We start from the raw sequence: 25,014 nt of genomic DNA, 5'->3' as shown, positions 1-25,014 counted from the left end.
AGCACCAAATCACTCCACAATGAAGATTATCAGAGTGCTCAGTTTAAAATGCTAGGAATGAAGTATCCATTTTCCTTTTTGGACCCTTTTATCTTGGATTAGATGGCCAAAATTCTGCAAAGAGATCCTGCAAACCAAACTTTCTATAAAATATTCTCTTGTTGCAGTAGTGTAGTCATCATAAATAGCCAAAAAAGATGCTTCACAAATAGCTAATTACAAGTGTTAACATAAAGGTCATAATGGGGATGAGGCTGAAAGGCAAATAAGGTAGCCTGGTGAAAATTGTTAGCATTACTACAGCAGCTCAGGGAATAAATTTAACAGCCTAGGGCATCTTCTGCTTATAAAAGACCTAGACTGCCAACTCATCTAGCACTGCCTTAAAGTGATGTCTAAGTCTAGCCTACTAGCTAAATTTTGCATATGTATTTGACCGACCGCATTTTCTGTTGTAAAAATCACTGACTGAGTGGTTTTATGGTTGTGCTCTTTGTTGAAAGAACTGATGTGTAAATGTAAACTTGGTAATCCCAGATTTCATCATTTTGGGCACTCTTTCAGAAGCTGCAAAATACCAGAATATTTTTAAAGAGTCTTAGCCACTAACTACCAATAAAGTCAATGTCCATTGTGTGCTGAAAACCTTAGAAAATGAGCAGGTGAATGAACAAAATCATATTAAGGGCTTTAAATAGTGCTGCAAAATTAGTTTAAAATAAAATGCAAATATTTAGAATCATAGAATCATAGAAACATATTTATTGAAATAAATCATGTTTATTGAAAACTTTTACCTAGCTCAGTAGCCTGTTGCCAACAATGATCCATAATGAATATGTAGGGAAGAGATTCAGAACTAGGTAAGCTATGTATTTTTCTGGCTTCCAGCAACCCAGAGCTCAGGGACTTCCTAAACCTAGAGGTGGTATTATTGTATTTAAATTGGTTTTCTGTCTATTTCAGACTGCTTTGTCAACACAGGAAAGCTTTGCTGGAACTGAAACATCACGAAATAATTTTTTTAGTTTCAAAAGTATGAGTAGATATTATGTTGCTCTCCCCTAAACCCTATAAAGTCTTGAAATTATAACTTCTCTTTTTGTGACACAGCTATTGCCTGTGGCCCCCCTCCACCAGTACTCTATGGGAAAGTGGAAGGATCTGATTATCGCTGGGGTGCCAGTGTGAGCTACAGCTGTGCAGAAGGCTATCAGCTATCTAACACAGCTATTCTCTCCTGTGAGGGTCGAGGAATTTGGCGGGGAGACATTCCACAATGTTTGCGTAAGTTTTCAGAGTACAGTTGTGTTGGGCTTCACCAAAGCTACAATTCGTTGTCTTGGGCTACAATCAGTTGTCTCAGGCTGCAGTCAGTTTCTCACAGTTTAAAAAGGATTTAGCTAGATCAGATAGTATATGGACTATTGCAGGATTCTCCCTCCTTCTTTCAAAAAGCACACCTTGTTATGAAATTGGGTGGTTGTGCCCATTTAAGGTCATGGTCTTCTTCCTTTCCCCAAAAGTCACTTCCATCTCTTATTACCTAATTGTACCCATCACCACTTGCCATACTGATAATCTTTTTGAATGTTCTGAATTTGACTTGTAGTTGAGCATGATTAAAATTTTCCCTTACACACTTTTGCTTTTTTCTTCCCTTTTTCCATTTCCATTAACAGGTGAAACCAAGGATCTTAACCCTTAAGCTCATAGACTTGTTCTCCTTTCTAAATTCTTTTTTACTTCCTGAAGGCGAGTACATATCCTCATATCTTGTTTTTATTTGTTTTTCAGCTTCTTCTGAATCTTTCAACTCATCTCTTTCAGTGCTTGAAATCTTGTCAGGACTCTGACAAACATTTTTCCTTTTACGTAATTAGGGCAAAAATTTCCAGCCTACTCATCTGAGGGTGACTGATGTGAAAACTGGATACATTTTGAAGCATTACAATATAGTGTTGTCTACTTTGAGATTACTTTATCATCCAAATCTAATCAGCATTTAAGTGTCTCAGTTTAAAGGTCTATTTTTCCAGGTTAAGTTTTATGCTTATAATAACTATAACAGTGACAATTAATTTTAAATTGCTGTCAAGAATTTATCTGAGCTACAATTGTACACAGATAAATGAACATAGCACTTGCACTCATATTCAGTATGCCTGACTTGCACATAAAACAATGTAGGATACCTCAGTTGAAACGTGCAGTTTTTAATAACTTTTTTTTCCTTTACTTTTTTATGTATTAGCTGTGTTTTGTGGTGATCCTGGTACACCAGCAGAAGGACGCCTCAGTGGAAAAAGTTTTACCTACAGATCTGAAGTTAGCTTTCAGTGCAGACCCCCTTTTATTCTGATAGGCTCTTCAAGAAGATTCTGTCAAGCAGATGGTACTTGGAGTGGAATTCAGCCAACATGCATTGGTAATAACTACCACTACTTACGCTGTTCTACTGAGACTATTCTTGATAAACTTTTACACTGTCATAAATCTAGCAATTAGCTTTCCAAATACAGAAAACGTCTGTGTAATATAAAAAGAACTGGATAAGGTTATATTTTGAGTATAAAAATTTTAGGATAAACACAATCACATATGAAGTAATTTGTAAATTTACATGATTGCTTGTCTGCTGGAAATGCATAATGTCAATAAGTGCAAGCGCACAAATTTGTTCCATCTATTTTTAGAATCTTTTAGATACGCAGAAGACTTTGGCAGATTAAAGACCAGATTCTGTCACTAGAGAGTTAAAGACGTTTGTTAGAATCAATCCTGAATCAAAAAGCTTTTTGGACTTTGTGAAAGTGGCTTGTACAGCTCAAAAGGATGAAGCCTGATGGGTCTGATCTTTTGAAATTCTGATAAACTGCCAAGTATTATCAGTTTCTCATTGACTGATGTGCAACTGATAGGCTTTTAGCATGTTACATAATCAGACTAACTGAGAGAAGTGCTGGACACCTGTAACTCCCACTGACATCAACATTTGATCCAATTTGGGGTGACTTGCTAGAGAAAATGATTTTGGTGTTATAACAGAAAAATCCTCTTTGATATTTCTAAACAAACACATTCAGATATAGATTGTAGCCCATTTATATATTTTGCTGTGGCTGAGATATTGGCTATGTAGAAGAGCTGGGGTGGGCACTCTGCGAAAAGACGGCAAGCATGATTATTGAAAGCAGCCTGTATTTGTAAATTAAGACATTAACACTCAACATAATTTTTTTGTATGAATTCAAAACTCCTTCTGTCCATAGTTTTTATGAACTGGGCAATCTGTCTTCCACCTATGTTTTGTTACAGAGGCAACAAGGTTTACAAAAACTAAATCTCAGGTCTATTGTGAAGAATCAAATTTGAAAATGTCATAATGACATTTCTATTTATATTTTATATAGCATAAAATAGAAGTACATGGGAAATACTGCATCAAAGACATAAGCTTTTCTTTTACATCATAGTTTTTATATTATCATAAAAGGAAAATATTAGACCATCTAAAATACTTACAGATACCCTTGGTAAGCAATTTGAAAATTAAGATCTGTGAACAATACCCAGAACTATGCCTAGAAGAACCATATGATGGTAAATGATGGCAAGCTTTTCTATTTCTGGATATTGATAATTTCCTTAAAATACTTTGAGAACTCTTCTTTTTTTCCCCACTGTTTCTTCAGATGAGACTTATCTTAAAAAGTCAATTCAGCTTCATGTGTCTGTTATTAGTAATGGCATTCCCACTGATGATAATTTGTAAAAAGTTCTTGAGCTGTTCAAGCAGCTCAAGGTCAGGAGTGTGTTTGGTTTTTATTCTCACATGGTAGGTCAATATCCACCTAATTTTTGAAGCGTTTGGTAAATATCAGTCCAGTTGAATTGTTATGCTCTACTGATGGTCAACATTGAAAATGAAAGTTGACTGAGAGTGAAATGACATATCACATTATTGTATGTGGTAAGTTCAATTTTCCCTCTACAGAAAGCTAAAAATGGTTACAGATGAAATATAGTCCCATGTTGCGTTCTTTGTAATGCAGTGTCAGCACAAAAGCAGACTTGGTTGCCAAGAGGGAATCACATAGCACAGAAAGATCCATCAAATCAAGTCCTGTGCTGTCTACCTGGTGGATGTGACTGGGCAACCCCAAAGCAAATACACCATCAGAATGTGAAGTGGACATTGCTGAATCAAAAGTAGTTTTAGGCTGCTTTAAATTACTCTCATGAACTGATCATCATATAATTAGTTATACTCTGTTGGCATGCCTTTTTTTGTGGGGGGACTGTCTTTTCATTCTCCAGGAACAGCTGAGGTAGTAGTCCATTTGAAACTTTTGTTTTCTTGGTAACATGGAAAAAATTCTATCAAAAAATTAAGTATTTTTCTTGCTATAAGAAAGCAGGTTGCTTTTGGGTTTGGTTTTTCTTGGGTTTTGGTTTGGTTTTTTTTTTTAGAAATCTAACTTAATCATTAAGCTGTTCATTGGGAAAGAAGAGAAGAAAAAGATTTCCCTATATGTTCCATCTGCATTGTGAATAGTGGGATATACTATGTATTCAAAAAGGTTTAAAAGGGTAAGCTTAGCAAAAATTAATGCAGTCCTAAGTCTGAAGTCTACACTGCCAAAGATACCTGCAAAAAATACCCTTAAATAATGGCAATGTACTGAAACAAAGTACTGTGATCTATCTTGGAAATTTAATTGGAAATACAAATGTAATATAGAAATACACACATTCCATTAAAAATTCAATTCTTGTCATCACTAGACATTGATGAAATGACTTTGCACACAGAGTATTCTTTCCATACCATAATGATATCTGTTGTGTTTCATATTTTATATTAGATCCAGCTCACAATACATGTACAGACCCCGGTACTCCACATTTTGGAATACAAAACAGTTCCAGAGGTTATGAGGTAATTCTTTCTTTTATTTATTAGCTTTCTAAAACGAAGATACATTTAATAATTACAAATATATTAAATTATCTGTAGGCTTAAATCTCTGATGTAAACCTTAGGAAATTTCACTCCTTTTTAATAAAAACTCATGCTTCATTCCAAGGTTTTTTTTTTTTAACATACAGCTTAAAGAAAGAATTTCTAACCGTGCAATATATCATGTGTTCAATCCTTTAGGAAACTTCAGTAGGGAGGACTATTTATAAATTGATTACCTAATATCATATGACATGATATAATTAGTTTGCTTTATGATCATAATTCTTTCATACATTGATGAATAGTCAGTAAATACCTAACAACCAAAGACCTGTCTGATCCAAAGGCCGTGTAGTCCTTCACAAAAAAGTCAGCAAGTGGCTTTACTAAATTAGCAATTCATGTTATATTTTATTTAATCAAAGAAGATAAAATTACACTATGTGTTGGATCCAGGTTCTCTGCGATGAATGTCCTTCCTACAACTTCCAAATTCCTCACAGGTTATTAGTTTACCAAGTCATTATATAGATTGATTAACCTCATGTGGATAGATTCTTCATGTATAAATATTTGTGATTGGAATCTAAAATATGTTCTGTTTGGGTTTCCTGCTTATTTCTGAATGTAGGGCAGTGTGCCACATGGTATTACCATCAAATTAGTAGAACAGTTTTTCTGTAAGTTCCTCTGGCTATTGGTACCTCCCTTTCCTGCAATTGTGCTGTCTGTCCTTGCTGTGGCTGTCAGGTCTTTTTTCACCTTCTGCTCCTGCCTGGGTCGCAGATGCCAAGGCACTTCTCCCCTAGCCGTATCTTGTGGCCTCACCCCTAAGGTTGTTCTTCTAGTAATAGGTGCAGTTGCCTTTCTGTCTGTTATCTCATCTTGACCCTGTACCTGTCCCTATCATCATCACTTCAAAAACAACTCTAATCTTTGCAACTAATTTGATCAGGGGTTTGGTTTTTTCTCTCTCCCCCTTTTACCTGCCTCACAAGTTGTCTTTCATATCAGAATTGTAATGGCCAATTCACTGTTCTAATGTCTGTTGAACACAGACAAGGTTAATTTTCTCTTCTCATTCACCTCTAGAGGCAATAGTAGTTCTTCATGTGTTCTGTATTTAGTCTTTATCAAGTATGTGTGTGGTGGGTTGACCCTGGCTGGATGCCAGGTGCCCACCAAAGCCGCTCTATCACTCCGCCTCCTAAGCTGGACAGGGGAGAGAAAATACAATGAAAGGCTGATGGGTCAAAATAAGGACAGGGAGAGGTCACTCAGCAATTACCATCACGGGCAAAACACACCCGACTTGGGGAAAATTAATTTAATTTATTATCAATCAAATCAGAGTAGGATAATGAGAAAATAAAAATTAAATCTTAAAAAACCTTCTCCTCACCCCTCCCTTCTTCCTGGGCTCAACTTCACTCCTGAATTCTCTACCTCCTCACCCCGAGCAGTGCAGGGGGACGGGGAATGGGGGTTGCGGTCAGTTCATCACACGTTGTCTCTGATGCTCCTTTCTCCTTAGGGGGAGGACTACTCACACTCTTCCCCGGCTCCAACGTGGGGTGCCTCCCACGGGAGACAGTCCTCCATGAACTTCTCCTTCCCATGGGCTTCAGTTCTTCAGGAACTGCTCCAGCATGGATCCCTTCCACGGGGAGCAGTCCTTCAGGAACTGACTGCTCCAGCGTGGGTCCTCCATGGGGTCACAAGTCCTGCCAGCAAACCTGCTCCAGCATGGGCTCCTCTCCTTACAGGTCCACAGGTCCTGCCAGGAGCCTGCTCCAGCATGGGCTTCCCACGGGGTCACAGCCTTCTTTGGGCACATCCACCTGCTCTGGCATGGAGTCCTCCACGGGCTGCAGGTGGATATCTGCTCCACCATTAACCTCCATGAGCTGCAAGGGGACAGCGTGCCTCACCATGGTCTTCACCATGGGCTGCAGGGGAATCTCTGCTCTGGCGCCTGGAGCACCTCCTCTCCCTCCTTCTTCACTGACCTTGGTGTCTGCAGAGTTGTTGCTCTCACATATTCTCACTCCTCTCTTCTGACAGCTGCTGCTGTCGTGCAGGTTTTTTTCCCCTTCTTAAATATGTTATCATGGAGGTGCTACCACTGTCACTGATGGGCTCAGCCTTGGCCAGTGGCGGGTCCGTCTTAGAGCCACCTGGCATTGGCTTTAGTGGACATAGGGGAAACTTCTAGCAGCTTCTCACAAGAAGCCAACCCTGTAGTCCCCTGCTACCAAAACCTTGCCACGTAAACCCAATACAATGTGCTTTCACTCTCAGATCACTATCTGGTACAACAAGATGTAGAATTCTCTCCAATTCCTAGTGAAGTAGATTTTTTTTTTGGCATATGTGATTTGTAGGGCTTCCTGTTTGTATGACTTAGCCAAGCTTCTATAAACCAGCTTTTAACAGACAGACTTTCCTCATTACAGAAAGGTGTGAAGACAGGGAGCAGACCTTTGAAGGGTTTTCCCCTATCTACCAGCATCCTGTCTTGCCCCATTCATTTTGTGCCTTTTGTGCTTCACTGCGCTGTGACTGTTACAAATGCCTCCAATGTTTTTCATCCAAGTATTATACAAAGAGTGCACTGCTTTTATTTTTACATTTACCTTAAAATGAGAAAGAAATATAACTCTGTAACTACCTTGAACCTAGACATTATTTTTTTGCTTGGTCTTTTGGATCAGTGAGGAAATATTTGCAGCTCATCATTACTTACTGATACCAGAATTGGCAATTTCACAAGAAGCAAGATGACTTAGAGTCAAGACCAGCTACACTCTGTTCTGGTCTCTACTAGAGACATGCTGTGTGTCCTTGGCAAGACAGAGAGATGAATACGTTTAAAAATAGTTATAAATAAATAAGTCTACAAAGCCCTATCAGTAATTTGACCTTTAAAAGTACCAGTGAATTTCCCAAGCCACTTCAAGAAGAACTGGTGTTGCGTTTGCTATATCTATAATGATAATCTGTTTTTATGTAACTGAGTATATAGTTAAAGGTAGGCACTTTTGAAGATAACTGCCCATTTTTAATGTCCATTGAAGTCCTTCTATGAAATTTGCAGTGTAGAGCTATCTACATTTATAGCAATACCTGCAAGCTATTTTATTAATATACATTGATCACTACTCATTTGCAATTTATTGCATTTGTCCATGTGATATGTTACTTTATTAATAAGTCATATAATTTCAAATAATGTTAATTTTGTGGGGTTTTTTCATTTCATCTGAACCTATTTATTGCCAAGATGTTCTATCCAAAATGAAAGCAATGCTTTGCTGGTCAGCCCTGCATCCTTAAATATCTTGGTCTGGGGTTGTATTCTGGTTACTTTTGTCAATAAGTCTAGTTTTACTAGAACTTTCCGCTCAATCTCTCTCTCGTTTGTTATGAAAATTCTTCATCACTTGCAATTTTGTATCCAGTTTTCATGCTTTTCTATTCTCAGTAGAATTCTATAGAGAGTTTTCTCAGTTACTTTACCTTTTCTTCTAAGAAAGGTCATACCACAGTTGACCACAGGAAGGCTTTCCGTAACATCACTCTGCTAGTTGAACATCTCAAGTAAAACTTAGGTAGCTTATAGTAACAAATGCAGTGTAAGGAATTGTGGCCTGGAGTTTTCTCTAGTGAATATATTTGTAGATGGAACAATTCTTCATAGTTTTTTTGTTTTTCCTTTTTCCTCTTAAAAAACATTTTTAGTCAAGTCACACAATGAGAAACCTTTGAAACAGACTTTATGGTCAAGTTCTATTGAAATATATGCAGTGATGTACAGGAAAGAGAGACATCTCAGTCATTTAGTTTGCTTCTGTCACACTGAAAAACTAATAACCTGAAATGTATGAGTGTCGTTCTTTTCCATGTGCACAGCCTTGTCAATATTGCTTTCAAATAAAGTTACAAAAGATCAATTGCTCAAACTTTTCATCTCACTAAAAAAGAAGTTTAACTCTAGAAACTGTAAAAAGAGGACATTTTTATTTTTGAAAAAATGTCTCTAGTAGCTTATCACTGTCTTGATATCTGACTACACGTGATGGATAAATCTTTTATCTAACATTCTGTTTTGATCCTTAGGTTGGGAGCACAGTCTTTTTCAGATGCAGAAAAGGTTATCATATTCAGGGATCTACCACCCGTTCTTGTCTTGCTAACTTAACTTGGAGTGGCATACAGTCTGAATGCATTCGTAAGTCTGGTTTCTCATCTATGAGTTAGAATATTGTGCAATTTTAAAAGAGTTACAAAGTGAAGCCTGTGGAAATTCATAGTAAATGATATGCTACAAAAACCCCCTTTATTTAAAACAGTACTTTTAAATGTTTTTGTTTCCTATTCTAAGACCAAAGATGTATTTGGGATATTAATTTGAAGTAAGATTTTTCAGGTTTTTTTTCATGAAGTTCAAAATAATTCTATCAGTTTTACGCAAAAAAGTCTGTCCTCATTAACCCACTGCATTAGCTGCTTTAAATTAATCTAGGCTTTTTGTGTGTGTTGGATTAATAGAGAACAGAAAGTGGCCTGAAGTATGCATGGGGCTATTTTGTTGGCTAGTATTTTGTGAATCATAAACTAGAACTCAGCAAAATTCATCTTTTCTGGGCTATGCATGGGTATGCAAATGATTAGTGTATTTATAGCTCTGTATGAGTTGGAGGACATCAAATAACTATTGTGTTAAAATACACTGATCTAAGGTAAAAATAATTCATTAGAATGATCTTAGATTCTTATCCTATTTCAAATTATCTTTTGATTATTAGAAATGAGCACCATGGAGCACAGAGAAAGAAGCATACTGAGCAACCATATCTGTTATAATCAATGTACTATGACAAAGACTTCCTATGGAACCTTTATTTCAATTGGAATTTATAATGAATTTATTTAGCATAATAACCGCTCTGTAATTTTCAAGGCTTTTTAAAACATTGAGTGGAAGCAAAGCTTGAAGCTGTGACAGTACAATCATTCACAGGACCAATCATTGCACCATATACAATGGCATGTGCTTCCCTTCATTTTAACTTTCTTCTGTTTGCTGTGATGATTTAATTTTGGTGTATTGTTTAAAAAGATGTGATAGTATCATTTCCATCTTCCCATAATAATATAACTATACACTCAGAGTGTTACTTTTACAAGTAATAGCTACTTGACATTTCTAAAAGGTGTACAAAGTTTACATAATGAAAAGGAGTAAGTTGGCATGCATTTATTTCAAATTACATACTCTAATCCTATGGAAACTGTTTACCACCACTTTTTCTAACTCTAAAAAACCCTTTACAGCTCATGCTTGCAGGCAGCCAGAGACACCGGCACATGTAGATGTGAAAGCAATAGATCTTCCTACTTTAGGGTATACTTTGGTGTATACCTGTCAGCCAGGATTTTTTCTTGCTGGTGGATCAGAGCATCGGACATGTAAACCAGATATGAAATGGACAGGAAAATCACCTATTTGTAAAAGTAAGTAATTACTCAAGTGATATGTCGGACCCTACTTGGTTGGATTTCATTTTCCCTGACATTTTTATTTTATATAGTAGAATTAATTTTTTCCACTTACTATTTAAAAATGTGTATGACACAACAGCTTTTACTTCAAGAAAGAAACAGTAAAAAAATCAAAGTGAGCATAGCATCTAGAACTCATAGAGGGAAACATGAGGGTATGTGTATGTAAATGCACAGGCACACATATATAGGTTTACCCCTAACAACAGCAAACAAAACCTAAACAATATAAAGTATTACTTTTCACTGTATTTATCTTTATGTCAGAGTTCTAAAGAGTATTTCAATGTATTCAGTGTTTAATGTATGATTTTCTATTAGGAACAAAAAAAGTTATTTCATAGCTTGGCTTTTAGATTCATTCAGGTTTGCTTTTTGTCTAAGAAAATCTTCTAAAATAAAAATGAACAATAAAAAAAAAAAATAAATACATCTTTGCACCAGATTGCACTTTTATTTATATCCATATAAATTTCATGTAGTTTTGCTAGAGTAGCTCTAAGTATATAGTTATGAGGGCTAAATTTGCTCTTCACATGCAAATAAACTTGGCTATAAGTCCCCGATCCAGAAAAACAAAACAAAACTATATTTAGAATATGAATAAAGGAAAAATAGTCAGATGCCATGGGAAGATGTTTGCAACATGATTTTTAATTCTAATATATCAAAGAACGCTAAATAGATTTGATGTTTGAACAATATTTGATTTTTCATTAGTATATGGGTAGAATTCTTTGTTTCAATATTGTCGAGACATATGATCTATACGTAAAAATTTATCTCCTTATTCTAGTTCCCCAAAGGGTGATTCTTCATGGGTACTATATAAGTAATAATTTGAGATAAATTATCTTATATGTTTTTTGTTAATTTTCTTTTTTTTTGTTTTTAATTAAAGATAAAATACAGAAAAGGTTTCTATAAGCAAGAATTCTTTTTTTTATTGGCTTACAGTCTTTAGGTATAATTCTCCTTGAGTGCTCCACACTTTTTGTGCTTTCTTAACACTTAATCATTCTAATCAGTGAATTTCTGCTCCTAAAGAAAAAAAAACATGTAAGACCAAATCTTCCTACAGGACATTAGCTTTTTTAAAGTGGCTAATGATATGAGGCCAGAATGTGATCTGGGGTCAATGGACATAACTCTGCTGAGTGTACCAGAAATATAGCAAATTACACCGGTTGTGATCTTTTCCCATGATATCTGATCCTGTCATCTTAATCCAGCTATCTGGCTTTTGCTGGTTTGTGTCATAAATGTATCAATCTTTATTAACACAATTTTTACTATATTTAGTATAATATTATTCATAATTAGATATAGTATTTGTCCCCTCTATAAGGCTCTCTTTTATAGCACTGGGACTGATATAAAAATTTTAGGCCTAACTGTATGAAATACTTGGCTAGCCAGACAACTTTCCACAGTAAAAACATTGTTTACCTAAACTATTTTCTTTTAGTTTTGTGTAAGTGTATTGGTTTGAACATGTAAGGTATTCGAGACCAGTTATTTCTGTTTTAAATATGGCGATATTAGATAAGAGATGATTGCATCCATCAGGCATTGTTTTAACATTCTATTTAAAAAAAAAAAAATGTTCATGAAAATGATAATTTGTCTTTTTACTTGTAGGTAAAGGAGTGAGAGAAGTTAATGAAACAATAACTAAAACTCCAGGTTTGTATACAAGAAGAGTTTTAGATCTAAATAAATTAAATTGATTTACACCCTAGATTGTTATGGATAATAAAACTATTTCCAATATTTGACTTAAGTATTTATTACTCATTTCAAAGGAATATAAATGTTGAGGTCTTTCATAATAACATGTGCCATGTAAAACCTATTCTATGAAATACTTTCCCAAACAACATTTTTTTAATTTCTACAGTACCAATTTTGTGAATTGCACAAAAACCCCCGTGAAGCCAAAAAGCATATATACACAAAACCCAGATTTGAAGTAATTTTATATCAGAGAGATTGCTATAATGGAGAGCCTTATAATGAGTGTAGAATATAATTGCAGGGATTGGGTTCAGTCAAAGTTCTGCCCTTTACATTGCAAATGTTGCAAGAAACCCCCCCAAAAAATCAAAAAACAGTTTTGGAAATTTTGATGGCCTTCATTTCATAAAAACTCTCAAGGTACTCTAAGATAGGGTTTCCCAAACTGTGTGGACCACCAGCAGCAGGCAAACATTACTGCTGCTTTTCTATGCCTCCTCATGAACACATGTGCAGTTAACCTTTCCCTCCTGCCAGTGAAAAAATAGACAAATACATCTGAGAAATCCTTGATGTAGATCTTTTTAGGTTCAATCATTTTCAGAGAATGAAAGGCCTAATTTTTTTTTACTGACTTATTTAACAATGAGCAGAGTTTTCCCCAAATAAATGAGCTTGCAACTCTATATTCTAAATTTTAGCAAGCTTCAGGGAAAATAAGATTAATGGTTCACACTCATGGCAGTTCACAGAAGGACTCTGTAGTGTAGATGGGATAAAAAGGTATTTCTGCTAACAATTAACCTTCCTGGTGAGTTTGTTAGTGAGAGTGTCAGGTGAAACCATAAATGAGTTCCTCTCAAATGCATTACTTCTACAGACTCACAATAAAGCAGGATATAATGTGCATTCATTATAATGAATATACAGTCTTCATTTATTGGAGGATTCACCTCTCCGAACACCTAAGGTATACATTAATCTGCTACCACACAGGTTTTGAAGTTTTTCAATGCCAAATTAAAATGTAGACCAAGTCTCCTAATGTATTCACTATGCAGAGCATCAGTACCAATGCACACCACATCATGTCCCTTATAACTAGTTTTGGTAACTAAGCACTATTTGAAAGCCATTTTAAAAAAAAAAATGAAATGTTATGATTGAAAATGCCAACAATGGCAAGCGGAGAACTGAAACTGTGTAACAAATGACAGTAATTAACTAGGAAAAGTTTTAAGCTGTTTTTAAAATCCAAGTCTGCACTATTATTATGTCTGTTAAAATTGTGAATTCTTAGTATAGAACACGATGTATTTTGGAGCATTTTCTTTACCGTGTTATCTTGGCTTTTGGTAGAATTCCATTTGCTGTATTTTAAATGGGAAGAAGCTAATATTGCTAAACAAAAGTTTTTGTAACAGAATAGATTCATATTCTGATTTCCCGCCTTTGAATATCTGAATACAAATTATGTTTATTATTGTTTATTAAATTGCTATTTTTTGCCAGAGTTAATGTTTTCATAAGCAATAGTAACTATCATTTTTACAGTACTGTATTCATATACATTGAGTATAAGTTTCAGCTGAAGAATTCTCACAATACCCATGTGAAGTTTAAGAACCACAATACTGTTTGGTTCCCATGGTCCTCATGGCTTTGTATAGTTTTTGCAAAAATAGTTCAGAAGCTGTTTTAATGAGTAGCCATAGATTTCCCTGTTTGTCACATTCTGAGGAGAATCCACAGCTGGTGCAGTATTAGTATAATAATACCCGGTTCATTTTTCTCATTCTGCATTTGCCCACAGTGGATGGGAAAGGCAGGGACGTTGCAAGGGTTCACAGAATTGGGTCAGAGCCACTCCAATTCCTCAGCAGCATCCATGGGACAGCAGCACTTGCATTTTAAACTTTTACAAAAACATGACTGGGGAAGCAGAAAAATATTTTGCTATTTTCTTCCCCTACTGATTCTGCCCATCTGCAGCAAGTGCAAATTCCACAAATACTGAGTCAATGGTACTATTTCGCAAAGATTAACAGCTATTATTGACAGAGTGGTTAGAGAAACTAGATACTGAAGATGTTGAATGTGACAAAAGAAGAATGCTCTCCGCTCCTTTATAAAAGTCTTACATAGTACCTGTGAGGTTCATACCAGTAATCCTAGATGTTCACCTTCATGAGAATAACTTCAGACACACAATTTTAATTAAAAGCAAAGACAAATAAAAATAATTCTAACGTATTTTTAAAATGCAGGTTTCAAATTTACGTATTTCAAATGTACTGTCAATATTGTAGCAAAGCAATGAGAAATATGTAGGAAAAAGAGTCTGAAAGACTTTACAGAATTCATATATTTACACAAAATATATGAATTCTAAGGGCTGTGAGATACAAATTGAAATTTAATGCTTCAGATTTTTAGTATTAAGTTGAGGTTACCTTGTCTGAAGCCCCAGTCCTGCACTGAGTTTTGCTTTGGAAAGGGAGCACTTAAGATTCTTTGAAGCTGTTGTAATCAAAGACATATAGTGTCTCTCCACTCACTTGGAATCCAGTGGTGGTACAGACAACATACTAATGATCTTTTCAAATCATGCCACATTAAGCTTGGACATTTGCTTGTGGCTTTTGCCCAATTTGAAGGCAAAAGGTACTGAAGAAGTTATTATCCTTCCTCTTTATGAAATGCATACTAGGAAGTGTAATAATATGATTAGGAGACAGTCAACAGCTAATCAGTCATCAGATTTTCAGATGTACTGCCTGTCAGTGTGTTTTGTTAGAAATATATGGTATTATTGACCTGGGTTTCTTTTTGATTCATTTTTGCAATCAGTCATTATGTGGAGAGGAAATATCTATAGAATTTATTCAAAATGGATACATAGGATACCTATGCTGATAAATTTCCTTCGGTATAGACAGGTGCCTTTATACGTGCTCAGAGTTTGATAAAATGCAAAAAATCCAACAATTTGTTTTAAGAGTTTAGTTAAAAGAGTATGAAACACTCCTAATATCAGTCTTTAGCTATTTAGCATGTATCATTTGTAGTGGTCATGGATAGTAAGGGTGAATTTTAATAGTTGCTAGGGCTGTCATTTTGTCAAGATATCATGTGATTGGATAAACAGTTCTTTTTATGAAGTTTTATTTTGATTCTTAAAGCTTTACTTCTCAAATTGTAATGCTAGAAAAAGCTTAGAACTAAGTGGAAAAATGTGTGTTTTCACTTGTCGAAGTTGCCAAGAAACACTGAATGCTGCCTGGCCAGTAGGAGGGTTGGTCCCTTTTGGCCAACTTAACAGTTTGTTTAACTTATCCATCATATTTGAAGGAAGTCTTCCCCAGATTTTATAACAGCAAAGTATATGGAAGAAATATATATAACAGCAAAGTATATGGGAGAAATATAGCAATGTGTAGGGGGGAAATGAATGTTCAAGACATGTAGCACCCTGTAAATGTTTCTGACATAAAATCTTCTCCTAAGAATTTTTTTTCTCTTCTGTGTTTCTTTTTTAATTGATGTTAATATTGCAGATACTGTTGAATAAGAGAGACTTTTTCTACTCTGTCAGCAATTTAGCCAAATATTTAAGATACAACATTTAATGACCTGCAAATAATTTATTTTTTCTATATAGAGGAAAAATACTAATAACATCAAATAAATGACCCAAATGCATATACTTCTTCCTATAATTCATGCTTCATTTTATAGGTTTTTTACTTCAGGTTATTCAAACTGCAGTTTCTGAGAAACAGACCTTTATTTTAAACCAAAAATGTTCCCTGCTCTGGTAACTTCACTGTTCACAGGTGCAGTAATATTGTATGGAGAAAAGATGTGGAGTCTAAAAATGATGGATAAAAAACTTGTGCTAAACTGTATCTGGAATTCAATGGATTCAGTTGAATATTCAGTTGATATTCAGTTGAAAATCACACACAGTGCTGCTTTCATGAAACAAAAAGTATAGCCTAAGACAGTGTCTCCTTCCAGGAGTTCTTGACTTCAGAATATTATTCTCCTTTTTTTCATCATACCTTAAAGCTACTGGGCTTTAGGGGAAGAGTCCATTATTTTTCATAGTCTTGGGGACATCACTGAAGCATAGTGTGAAGCATTATGAAGTGTGAGGTTATTTAAGAACATATATTGTAATGGACAGGTATAGTATGTTATAGGCTGTTGTGTGGAAAGGTCATTAGATATATTGTCTTTACTGTTGTAAAATTTTTACTATAATACCTCCTTAGAACAGTGGATTGATGCTGTAACGGAAAAAATGAAGAACGTAAGTATGGCCAGAAAGATTGCTACTTTGCTTACTCCTTTCTTTGTTTCTTTTTTGCCCACTTCTGTTTAGTTCCCTCAGATGTGTTTTTTATAAATTCACTGTGGAAAGGGTTTTATGAATATTCAGGAAAAAGGCAGCCTGCTACTCTGACTGTTGACTGGTTCAATACTACAAGCAGCAAAGTGAATGCCACATTCATTGAGGCAGCCAACATACAACTCAAACTATCAGGTAGGTTCAGAATTTGGTGTTAAAAAAGCTGTTCTTTTAATTTTTTTCATCTGTTCTGTTTTGTTGTATTTTCTGACAAACACAAAACAAAAGAAAAACTTTAAGTTTTTACTAAAAATCTTTTTCTGCTTATTTTGCAAAAGAAAGGGTCCTAATGTAATGGTCTGCACAGATTTCAGTCAGTTTATATGTGGTCACCCATCTATTTTTCCGGTTACATTTAAAATAAATATCGAAGTAGGGTTTTTTCATCTTGGACTGCTGGATAGTATTGATGTGTTGAACTCACAGATAATATTGAAGTGGCAGACAAAGTGTATATAGGCATTTTAAGAACTGTACCATTGAAAAGCTCCATTATTCAACAGTGATTAATATCTGCTTTAAAACAATATGGTCTTTATAATGGCATAACATAAAACAAGTACAGATAATTAAATATCTTAGTAAATTATGCATACCTTTTAATCAACATCATGCATTCCTTTCTGCAAATCTGACTGTGAAGTTCTGATTTAGCCTCTCATCACGGTTATATTTGAAAAAAAGCATTATCAGCTATCAGTGCCTTTTAAGGTCACGAGTTCAGAGAGAATTTCAGTAGTTGGCTGCCAAATAGCAAATTTTCTTTCACTGCACTTTCGATATTTACTATAGCAACATAATGTTGTGATGTAAGTAAAATCCAATTTTTTCCAGTTCAAGGAAATTCCAGGCAAGGAATTCTATCTGTATTCAGAATTATTGAAATACTGTATGAAAAGACAAATATTCTTGCCCATTTATGTATAAAATTGAACAGTACAAACCCATTTTTGTATCCTGTTATCAAATATGATGTGGGCAAAAGATCAGTAAAATAAGATCCTATTATTACAGCACTTTAAATCTTGTTTTTTCCAAGTTATAAAATTCTGTTACTACAGAATATTTTCTACAAAATATTTTAGTTCTAAAGCAATATACTTAGCTTTGAAAGGATATTTGAACAAACTGGTTGAAAAATTGTATAAAAGGCATGTGTTACGTCCTTTATGTTAATAGGTGTTTACAAGAAAGAAGAAGCCCATTTGCTCTTGAAAGTTTTTCAGATTAAAGGACCTAGTGACATTTTTGTAAGCAAGTTTGAAAACGACAACTGGGCGTTAGATGGTTATGTAAGTAACCAGACTGCTCTGGATAAAGCTTGCTGAGTTTAAAGTTTGAAGTAATTTGTGATTTCCTATATGACTCTATCCAACTTTTTATATTACAAATACGGAATACAGCACTCTAGATGTCAGTGTAGAGATCACATTTTTCTTTCAAAAATATGTACATAAACTGCTATCTGCCACACTCACATTAGAATTTTTAGTTTACTAAGGGGAAGGTGGAGTGAATCAGCATCTTTTGCCATGTTTTCTCCTTGTTTTCTTAGACAAGAGTGGGAATTTTACCTTTAGAAATACTGTCCTTTTTTTTGGTTTGGTAAATAGTTCACTGTAATAAAATTACATTTAATCTTGAAGAAAAAGAGAGTTATTTTACTCTTTTCAGTTCTCCTTTGTGCCTCATGATGCTTTCTATGGAAAACAATTTAAAATCTGACAATTCAGTGGACTTCTATATCCGTATACTAATTCAATTACGTGTACGCCAGTTGAAGAACTTTAAAACCCAGCAATATACATCAGATATTTTAAAGTCACTCCAGGTGTTATTTTGAAACTTTGTTTAATGCTGTTGCAAACTTAAAAGGATAAATATTGTATAAGCATGGAGAGTTCACTAATATTTTACAGGATAAAAGTGAAAATCTGGGCTCCATGTATCTACTCTAAGTCAGAAAAACAAATGGCTAAACATTCTTATCTATTTGTTTCAGAAACCTTTTTTCTGTTTCAACATATTCTAGGTATCATCAGGGCTTGAAAGAGGTGTTTTTACCTATCAAGGTGATATACATGGAAAAGACTTTGGAAAATTTATGCTCCAAAGACAAGGTAAATTCATTCATAGAACTTTAACTTGTATAATCTTTTTGGGTCTTGCAAGAGTGAATTCAACAAATGACTCTGCTATCTAGCAGAAATAAGCATGTTTATTTCATGCCATTGCTATTACGAAAAATATAGTGAAATATGCATATTTGAAATATACAGTTCAAATCCCAATTTAACTCTGCTTAACATGTTATTATCTCATGTTTTTTAGTATAGCAACCTAATAAGATGGCTACAGGATGCTCTTAAAGAGAACGCCATTGCAACTGCTTGCTTTTCTATGAATGTCTTTTTGAGAGTAACAGGGGTGTCATGCAATGCAAAGATATTTGCTGCTCAAATGTATAAATTGCAGTCAGAATCACATAGGAAATTAAAAGGATAGAATCAACACTGATTTTAAGAGTATCATTTGGAAAATGCTTGTTGCTAGTGAATGTTTTCTGAATGTATATGTATTTAGATAGAATTCTACTTTGCTGTCAGAAATATTAAATGAGTGACTGAGGTATATATTACAGCTGTGGATTCAAGTGCTCCAGCAGCTGGTGAAAAACTAGTTATTTTACTCATAAAATAACTTTGTCACAAAACCTAATAAAACATTTGCTCATGAAATATTTAGTCATAAAATAGTTTTGGCAAATACCAGGTGTAGACATCTGCATTTCCTGATCCTGGAACTACTGCAGAGTGGTCGAAGCACGGTATATATACAGCAAAGTACTGGGCTGGGAGGAGGAGACAGCCTAGCCAATGTATCTACAGCAGACTGTATCTATGTTTTATAAATTGCTTTGGTTCCATTAGCTTGGTGCTGCACCCAATGCCCTTTAAAGTTCTGCCAAATCTTTCTTGTATTTCTTTGCTCTATTAACTGCTGTAATAGCAGTTATCCTATGGATTTGCTCATCTTGGCCACCTCTCAAATTGCTATATATATTTAATCACAAGGGGCGAAAACCTTACTCTTCAGAGTCTCAGCCTAAGAACTGCCAATTACAGAAGATGAATACAATTTCAGTCTTGAGAGTAAACTCTTGTGTGAGACAGATTATTTGTCTGCCTGTACTTTTTTGTAATCCTTACCACTGTAATATCTACACTGCTTTTTTTTTCTGATTTTAACAAGCACACTACAAAAGTAGAGCATCAAAATTTGTTCAAATACTTGTCTTATTTAGAAGCCTTTGATATCTCAAAACAGTGAGAGTATGGTTTGTTGCTTTTGTTTGGGGTGTGTGTGTGTATTTGTGGTTTTTTTTCTTAAGCCAGGCCAAAAAAGATATCCATGATTTGCCAGATACCTAATACAAGTTTGGATCCATGTGTTTTAGCAGTCAAATTAATAACTCATGGGAATAAATGAAGAACAAGCAGAATGACAATTCAACAGTTACAGCATTCTCCAGTGGATGTATTCTACAGTAGTGGAAAACATCGTCCATATCACTGTTTAGAGTTGCAATATGAGAGCTCAGTTTATATATTGCCAAGGCTAGTAAGGAGCCAAAGTGTCCAAGTTACACATGCATTCCTAGGCTGAGGGCCTCTCGTCTTCAGCTTTGACATCTCAGCAGAGAGCTTGCTACAAACGCAGATACTGTCTCTTTTAGAAGATTTCTTTGTGTGATTGCTAAATAGGCACTGATTTTCTATAGGTTGCTTGTTCTCTATTGAAGAACCTACAGCTAAAAGGAAACAGCAAATTTCCAGCCAACTCAGGTCATAATATTTGTCCATACCCTCTCATATTCAAGAATAACTTGCTTTGTTTTTTAAATCTATTCTGTTCATGAATATTCTGCTGAGGTAATGATCTCATATGTCCTCCAGCTGAAGACTTAACATATTTCTGTTTCTTCAGGAAGTTAAATTATTTGCTGCCTTTACACTAAGCCAGAAGTATGCATAAACTATGCATGCACTGGTGCATACAGAATGTAATATGAAATTCTTCACCTGCAAGCATACTTCAAAGAACAGTATTTACTGAGAAATACTTGGTTAAGTGTGAAAGACCAATCTATTTGATGAAGAATTCCCTGTCACACAATACTAGAGAAAGACCAGGCTCAGTGGATATGCCTAGTCTTGGAACTTAGTGACATGAAAACAGAAAGAACTTCTGTTTCTAAGTACTGTTTATCCTCTTTCAGAAGCAAATCTGTTTGCTTGTTGCCTTAGAGAATAACCCAAAGGGCAAAGAGATCTCTGTTATTGGTCTGCCAAAAGAATTAGAGCTGTATCTGAGCTTGCTTAAGGGGCCTAAGTTGCGACACCAAATTATTTAACCTATTTTGCCAAGTAATCAGTCATTGCTGGGGGCTTTTTGTTTGTTTTGTTATGTTTTAACAAGTTGGTCTCTAAAGGCTGCAAGTTTGCGGCTAGGTTCAGTTTCTGTAATTGCTGAGTGCCTGTGCCTCACCACTACAGTTCTAGAAGATGCTTATTCTAAAATCTTGGCCTTGTTCATTCCAGTCTGGACTGTCCTTTAAAATTGTATGAAAAGGTGGCTTTGTGAGAAGAGAAACTTACTTCACCAAACTATTATTTTCCTATGTTTATTTCCTCTGGGGAAATACAATGACCTACTTCTCTTTCCTTTTTTTCCTTCAAAGTACTTTTTTAGCTTCTCTAGATTGAGATGAGAAATCTTGACAAGAAATATGAAATATGAATAATTAATTTGCATCTGTGATATATTAGATCAATAGCTGTGAAATACATGTTCATTTCTTGAAATTGATCAACTCTTAAAAGCATTGAACATCACGAGACGTGAATTTTAAATTTCACTCTATAAAGGTGTCATCTTTCCTCTCCAGATCATTTCACACAACTTTCATAATTCGTGAAGAAACTCTACATCTAAACAGGATACTCACAGCTTCAGAGTACAAAACGGTTGTGCTAATGCACAAATAGATACCTAGGACTAATGAGATATGAGACTATATATTAATACACTCCTCATACCCAGGAAGGTACCCAAAGAGTCTTTTCTATCCAGCAGTTTTCAGTCAGGTGAAGAAGGTCCAGCCTCTGTTGCTCCTTGGAAGCTGCTGACTTGCTTTGTGTGTTGGTATTTTTTCTCTTAAATCCTTGAGCTGCTAACCAGCCTTGTCTCAGAAATTACTCTTCTACCTGTAATTCTACTTTTCTTATCTTGCATGGCTTTTGCTGTCACACTTTCTCCCACTTCAGCAGTTGTCTTAGTAAAACTGAGCCATGCTCTACTGATGCCAGACAGGTATAGAATATTCAATGACCTCCAATAGGAGTTTTGAGTACTAAGTATTAAATATGTGTCAGTTATCAGAGATAACTTTAAAAGAACTTATCTAAATGTAAGTTTGTGCCTAGTTTTAAATGTTCAGTTACACAAAAAAGTGTATATAAGATTTAAATTAACTTTAAAAAATTCCATGCCAGATTTTCATGCCAAGAATTGCTTATTATGAATTTCAAACTACTGTGTTCTTTCAGCTGAATTCTGATTAGATATTTTATGATTTTTTGCTACTTACACATTAAAATGTATCTATCATGATAATAGCTTTGAGATATAAATTAAGAGCTCGTTGATCATACATATTTCTGTTTGTTTCGGTAGTTGGTTAAAATTTTAAATAAGAGTTAGAATATTAATTCCAGGTTTTTGCTGATATAAGCTAACTACAATGAATTTGATCATTACCATATTTTTTATTAATTACTCCAAATAATTGGAAAAACAGCTGGGGATTGTGATACTAAAAGATGAAGACAGTGATAACTGCATGCAGTTTTTTAAACTTCTATCACTTCTTCTAACCAATAAAAATTCAACGGAGCATTTAAATTAACATTTCTTTTCTTAACTGTGTTTACTACTTGATTCTGTCTGTCTTTAATCTAGATTGGTTAGAGAATGTCCAGTACATGTGCAATACAATACAAATACATAAAATTATGCCAACAGGCATTCCACACCTTGAGTGTTGGGGCAAATATTGGATTACTAAAGTCCAAAGTTTTTTATAATACACTGGTTCTACTTTAAACCAGTTCAACGTTAATTAAGATACTCCACAGTAGTGTGATAAAGCTTATGATCCCAACTACCACAGTAGTAGGTTTATTAATTTGAAAAGGTTTGCCGTCACCAGTTCTGCAGAGAAATATACAGAAGTCTGAAATGTGACAGAAGATTAAGGCGGTGAAAAACACTGAAGTACAGTATTTTGTCATGTTTAGTGATCAAATCTGGCAATTCTGAAATTCGTAGGGGGCTGTCTATATTTTAAAGGGAATATAATTACTTCCTAGGATTTAATACATTTTGTAAAATGAAGTGCACAAAATGTATCATAATATTAGCAATTGAAACATCTAAGCTTTAAAAATATCTAACAGAACAAAAACTTACCTCATTGCCCTTTGCATTGAGCTTGAACTGCAAGAAATCATAGGAGAATTGTTTGCTTCTTTCTCAGTTTTGGAACTTATTTAGATATTTTAGTAGATTGCTGAAAGCAGTGCAATGGCTGTGACTGCTATATAACTGGTCTGTTCCAGAGTCCTAAAAAGACTGACTGTTGCTGTTGCCATCAATGAGGGAGTCGTGGTGTTTGAGACAGTGCGTACTGGTGGGTTGGAGCATTTCTGAGTAGTAAACACTAGTGTGTCCTATTCTTCTCTACTAGCATCAGCAAAAATATCCCAGAATAGCAAGCCCAGATATCTGTCCCAGCCCCATCCTCACTGTACTTTCCCTCTGTCCTGGTCTCTCCTCCTTGGATAGGATCTATATATTTCTTTCTGAAGAGCTGTGAGTTCAAACTGGCAACATGGAGTTGGCTCTCAAAATATATGGGGTTTTTCCATAAAAATTTTCTGTATTTTTCACTATAAAGTTATTTTTCATCCTCCACAATTTGAATTGTCAAGTTGGCCACCTATTTAATCAATTTAACAACGTCTCTTTTTATACTGATGGAAAAATGGGTTCCACAAAATGCCTTACAGTCCTGGTTATCTGCTTGTCGACAACAGGAACCCACTGAGGCCATGCCACAGGCGACCACCTTTGCATTCTCTGCACCTCAGTTTTATCCCAGTGCAAACGCAGCTGCCACAGGCTCTGAAAAATGCTCATGTCTCACCCCTAAGAAGGGGGTTGTAAAGCACCCAGGACATGCACACAAGTGCACAGACTTAGGAGTGCTATTGAGCCGAGCAGAACCATTGTGGTTTATTGCTGTTACTTCAGTTCCCTTCCTTTTCCATGTCTGATGTGGTCTTGCATTTCTTCTTGTTTCTCTGCTGAATATCCAGGCTGCAAGCATAGAATACTTTTAGCAGCATTAACAATTTTTTTTGTAGAATGTAAATGGCTTAATTTTATTAAAGTAGTGACTCATGAGAGGTGTAGTTCACAGTTATTTTACTTGCTGAATACTGTTTTCAAATGATTTTGATAGTTATTGATTGGTATTATTAAGTGGTATTAACAAGATTTGTATTATGATATTCCATGCTATTTATTTCATGTTTTTAAATAGAATTATTTTATCAAGACACCATTTTCTTTCATTCTTGAATAAAAAGAGAACTGTCAGATAGAAAACCTGGGAATTTTATTTCTGCCCTTTTTGTTTCATTTCAGGTCCTTTAAGTGCAGACACAGACCTTTCAAATCACTATTACGGTACAAACAGCAGTTCTGTTGCAGCTGCCATCCTGGTACCATTCTTTGCTCTAATATTATCAGGGTTTGCATTTTACCTCTACAAACACAGGTATTGTAAATGTTATTTATTCAGTAACTTAATAAGCTTTTTGTTTTAATTTTGATAGGTAAGTGTAACTAGAGAACACAATGCTAAAGCTTTCAAGAATATCTTTACTCTAGAAAGACAAATATTTCTAAGTATTCCCAAGAAGGGGTTCAGGGCAGGACAGTTCTTAATGGTGAACAATTTAAAAAATGAGTCACTGTGTTAAGGAGCAAAGACCTATAAACCTTCTTGGTTCGTTAGGCTGAATCGGATTGAAATCTCAGGTCACAAGTTTTATTCTTTCATTTTAATGCTTTATTAAATTGAATGTATGTTGCTGCTTTCAAAATGCTTACGAGTATTTATTATACAATCTGAAAAATTCATAAATCCCACAAGGGAAAAGCCCATAATGAGACTACTTACAGTACATGCTGAATAAGCTAGTGA

General features: G+C 35.0%; 1 protein-coding gene across 1 annotated transcript in view; it reads left to right on the top strand.

Annotated features, from left to right (window-relative positions):
- The window catches only part of LOC104076159 (CUB and sushi domain-containing protein 1-like), a gene marked incomplete at both ends in the record, with an annotated part of 30,689 nt that extends 6,104 nt beyond the window's left edge, over positions 1-24,585 (top strand). The window contains 9 exons of the mRNA XM_009576925.1: positions 1,114-1,287; positions 2,255-2,428; positions 4,869-4,942; positions 9,086-9,197; positions 10,304-10,483; positions 16,656-16,817; positions 17,862-17,974; positions 18,715-18,802; positions 24,453-24,585. Coding sequence (XP_009575220.1) covers positions 1,114-1,287; positions 2,255-2,428; positions 4,869-4,942; positions 9,086-9,197; positions 10,304-10,483; positions 16,656-16,817; positions 17,862-17,974; positions 18,715-18,802; positions 24,453-24,585 — 1,210 coding nt within the window. The remainder of the gene's footprint in view (positions 1-1,113; positions 1,288-2,254; positions 2,429-4,868; positions 4,943-9,085; positions 9,198-10,303; positions 10,484-16,655; positions 16,818-17,861; positions 17,975-18,714; positions 18,803-24,452) is intronic.
- Positions 24,586-25,014: the final 429 nt, after the last annotated feature.

The sequence above is a fragment of the Fulmarus glacialis genome, unplaced genomic scaffold, assembly GCF_000690835.1.
Source record: "Fulmarus glacialis isolate BGI_N327 unplaced genomic scaffold, ASM69083v1 scaffold4024, whole genome shotgun sequence".
NCBI lineage: Eukaryota > Metazoa > Chordata > Aves > Procellariiformes > Procellariidae > Fulmarus > Fulmarus glacialis.
The sequence above is the reverse complement of the archived record's forward strand: the minus strand, read 5'-3'. Positions and strand labels throughout refer to the sequence as shown.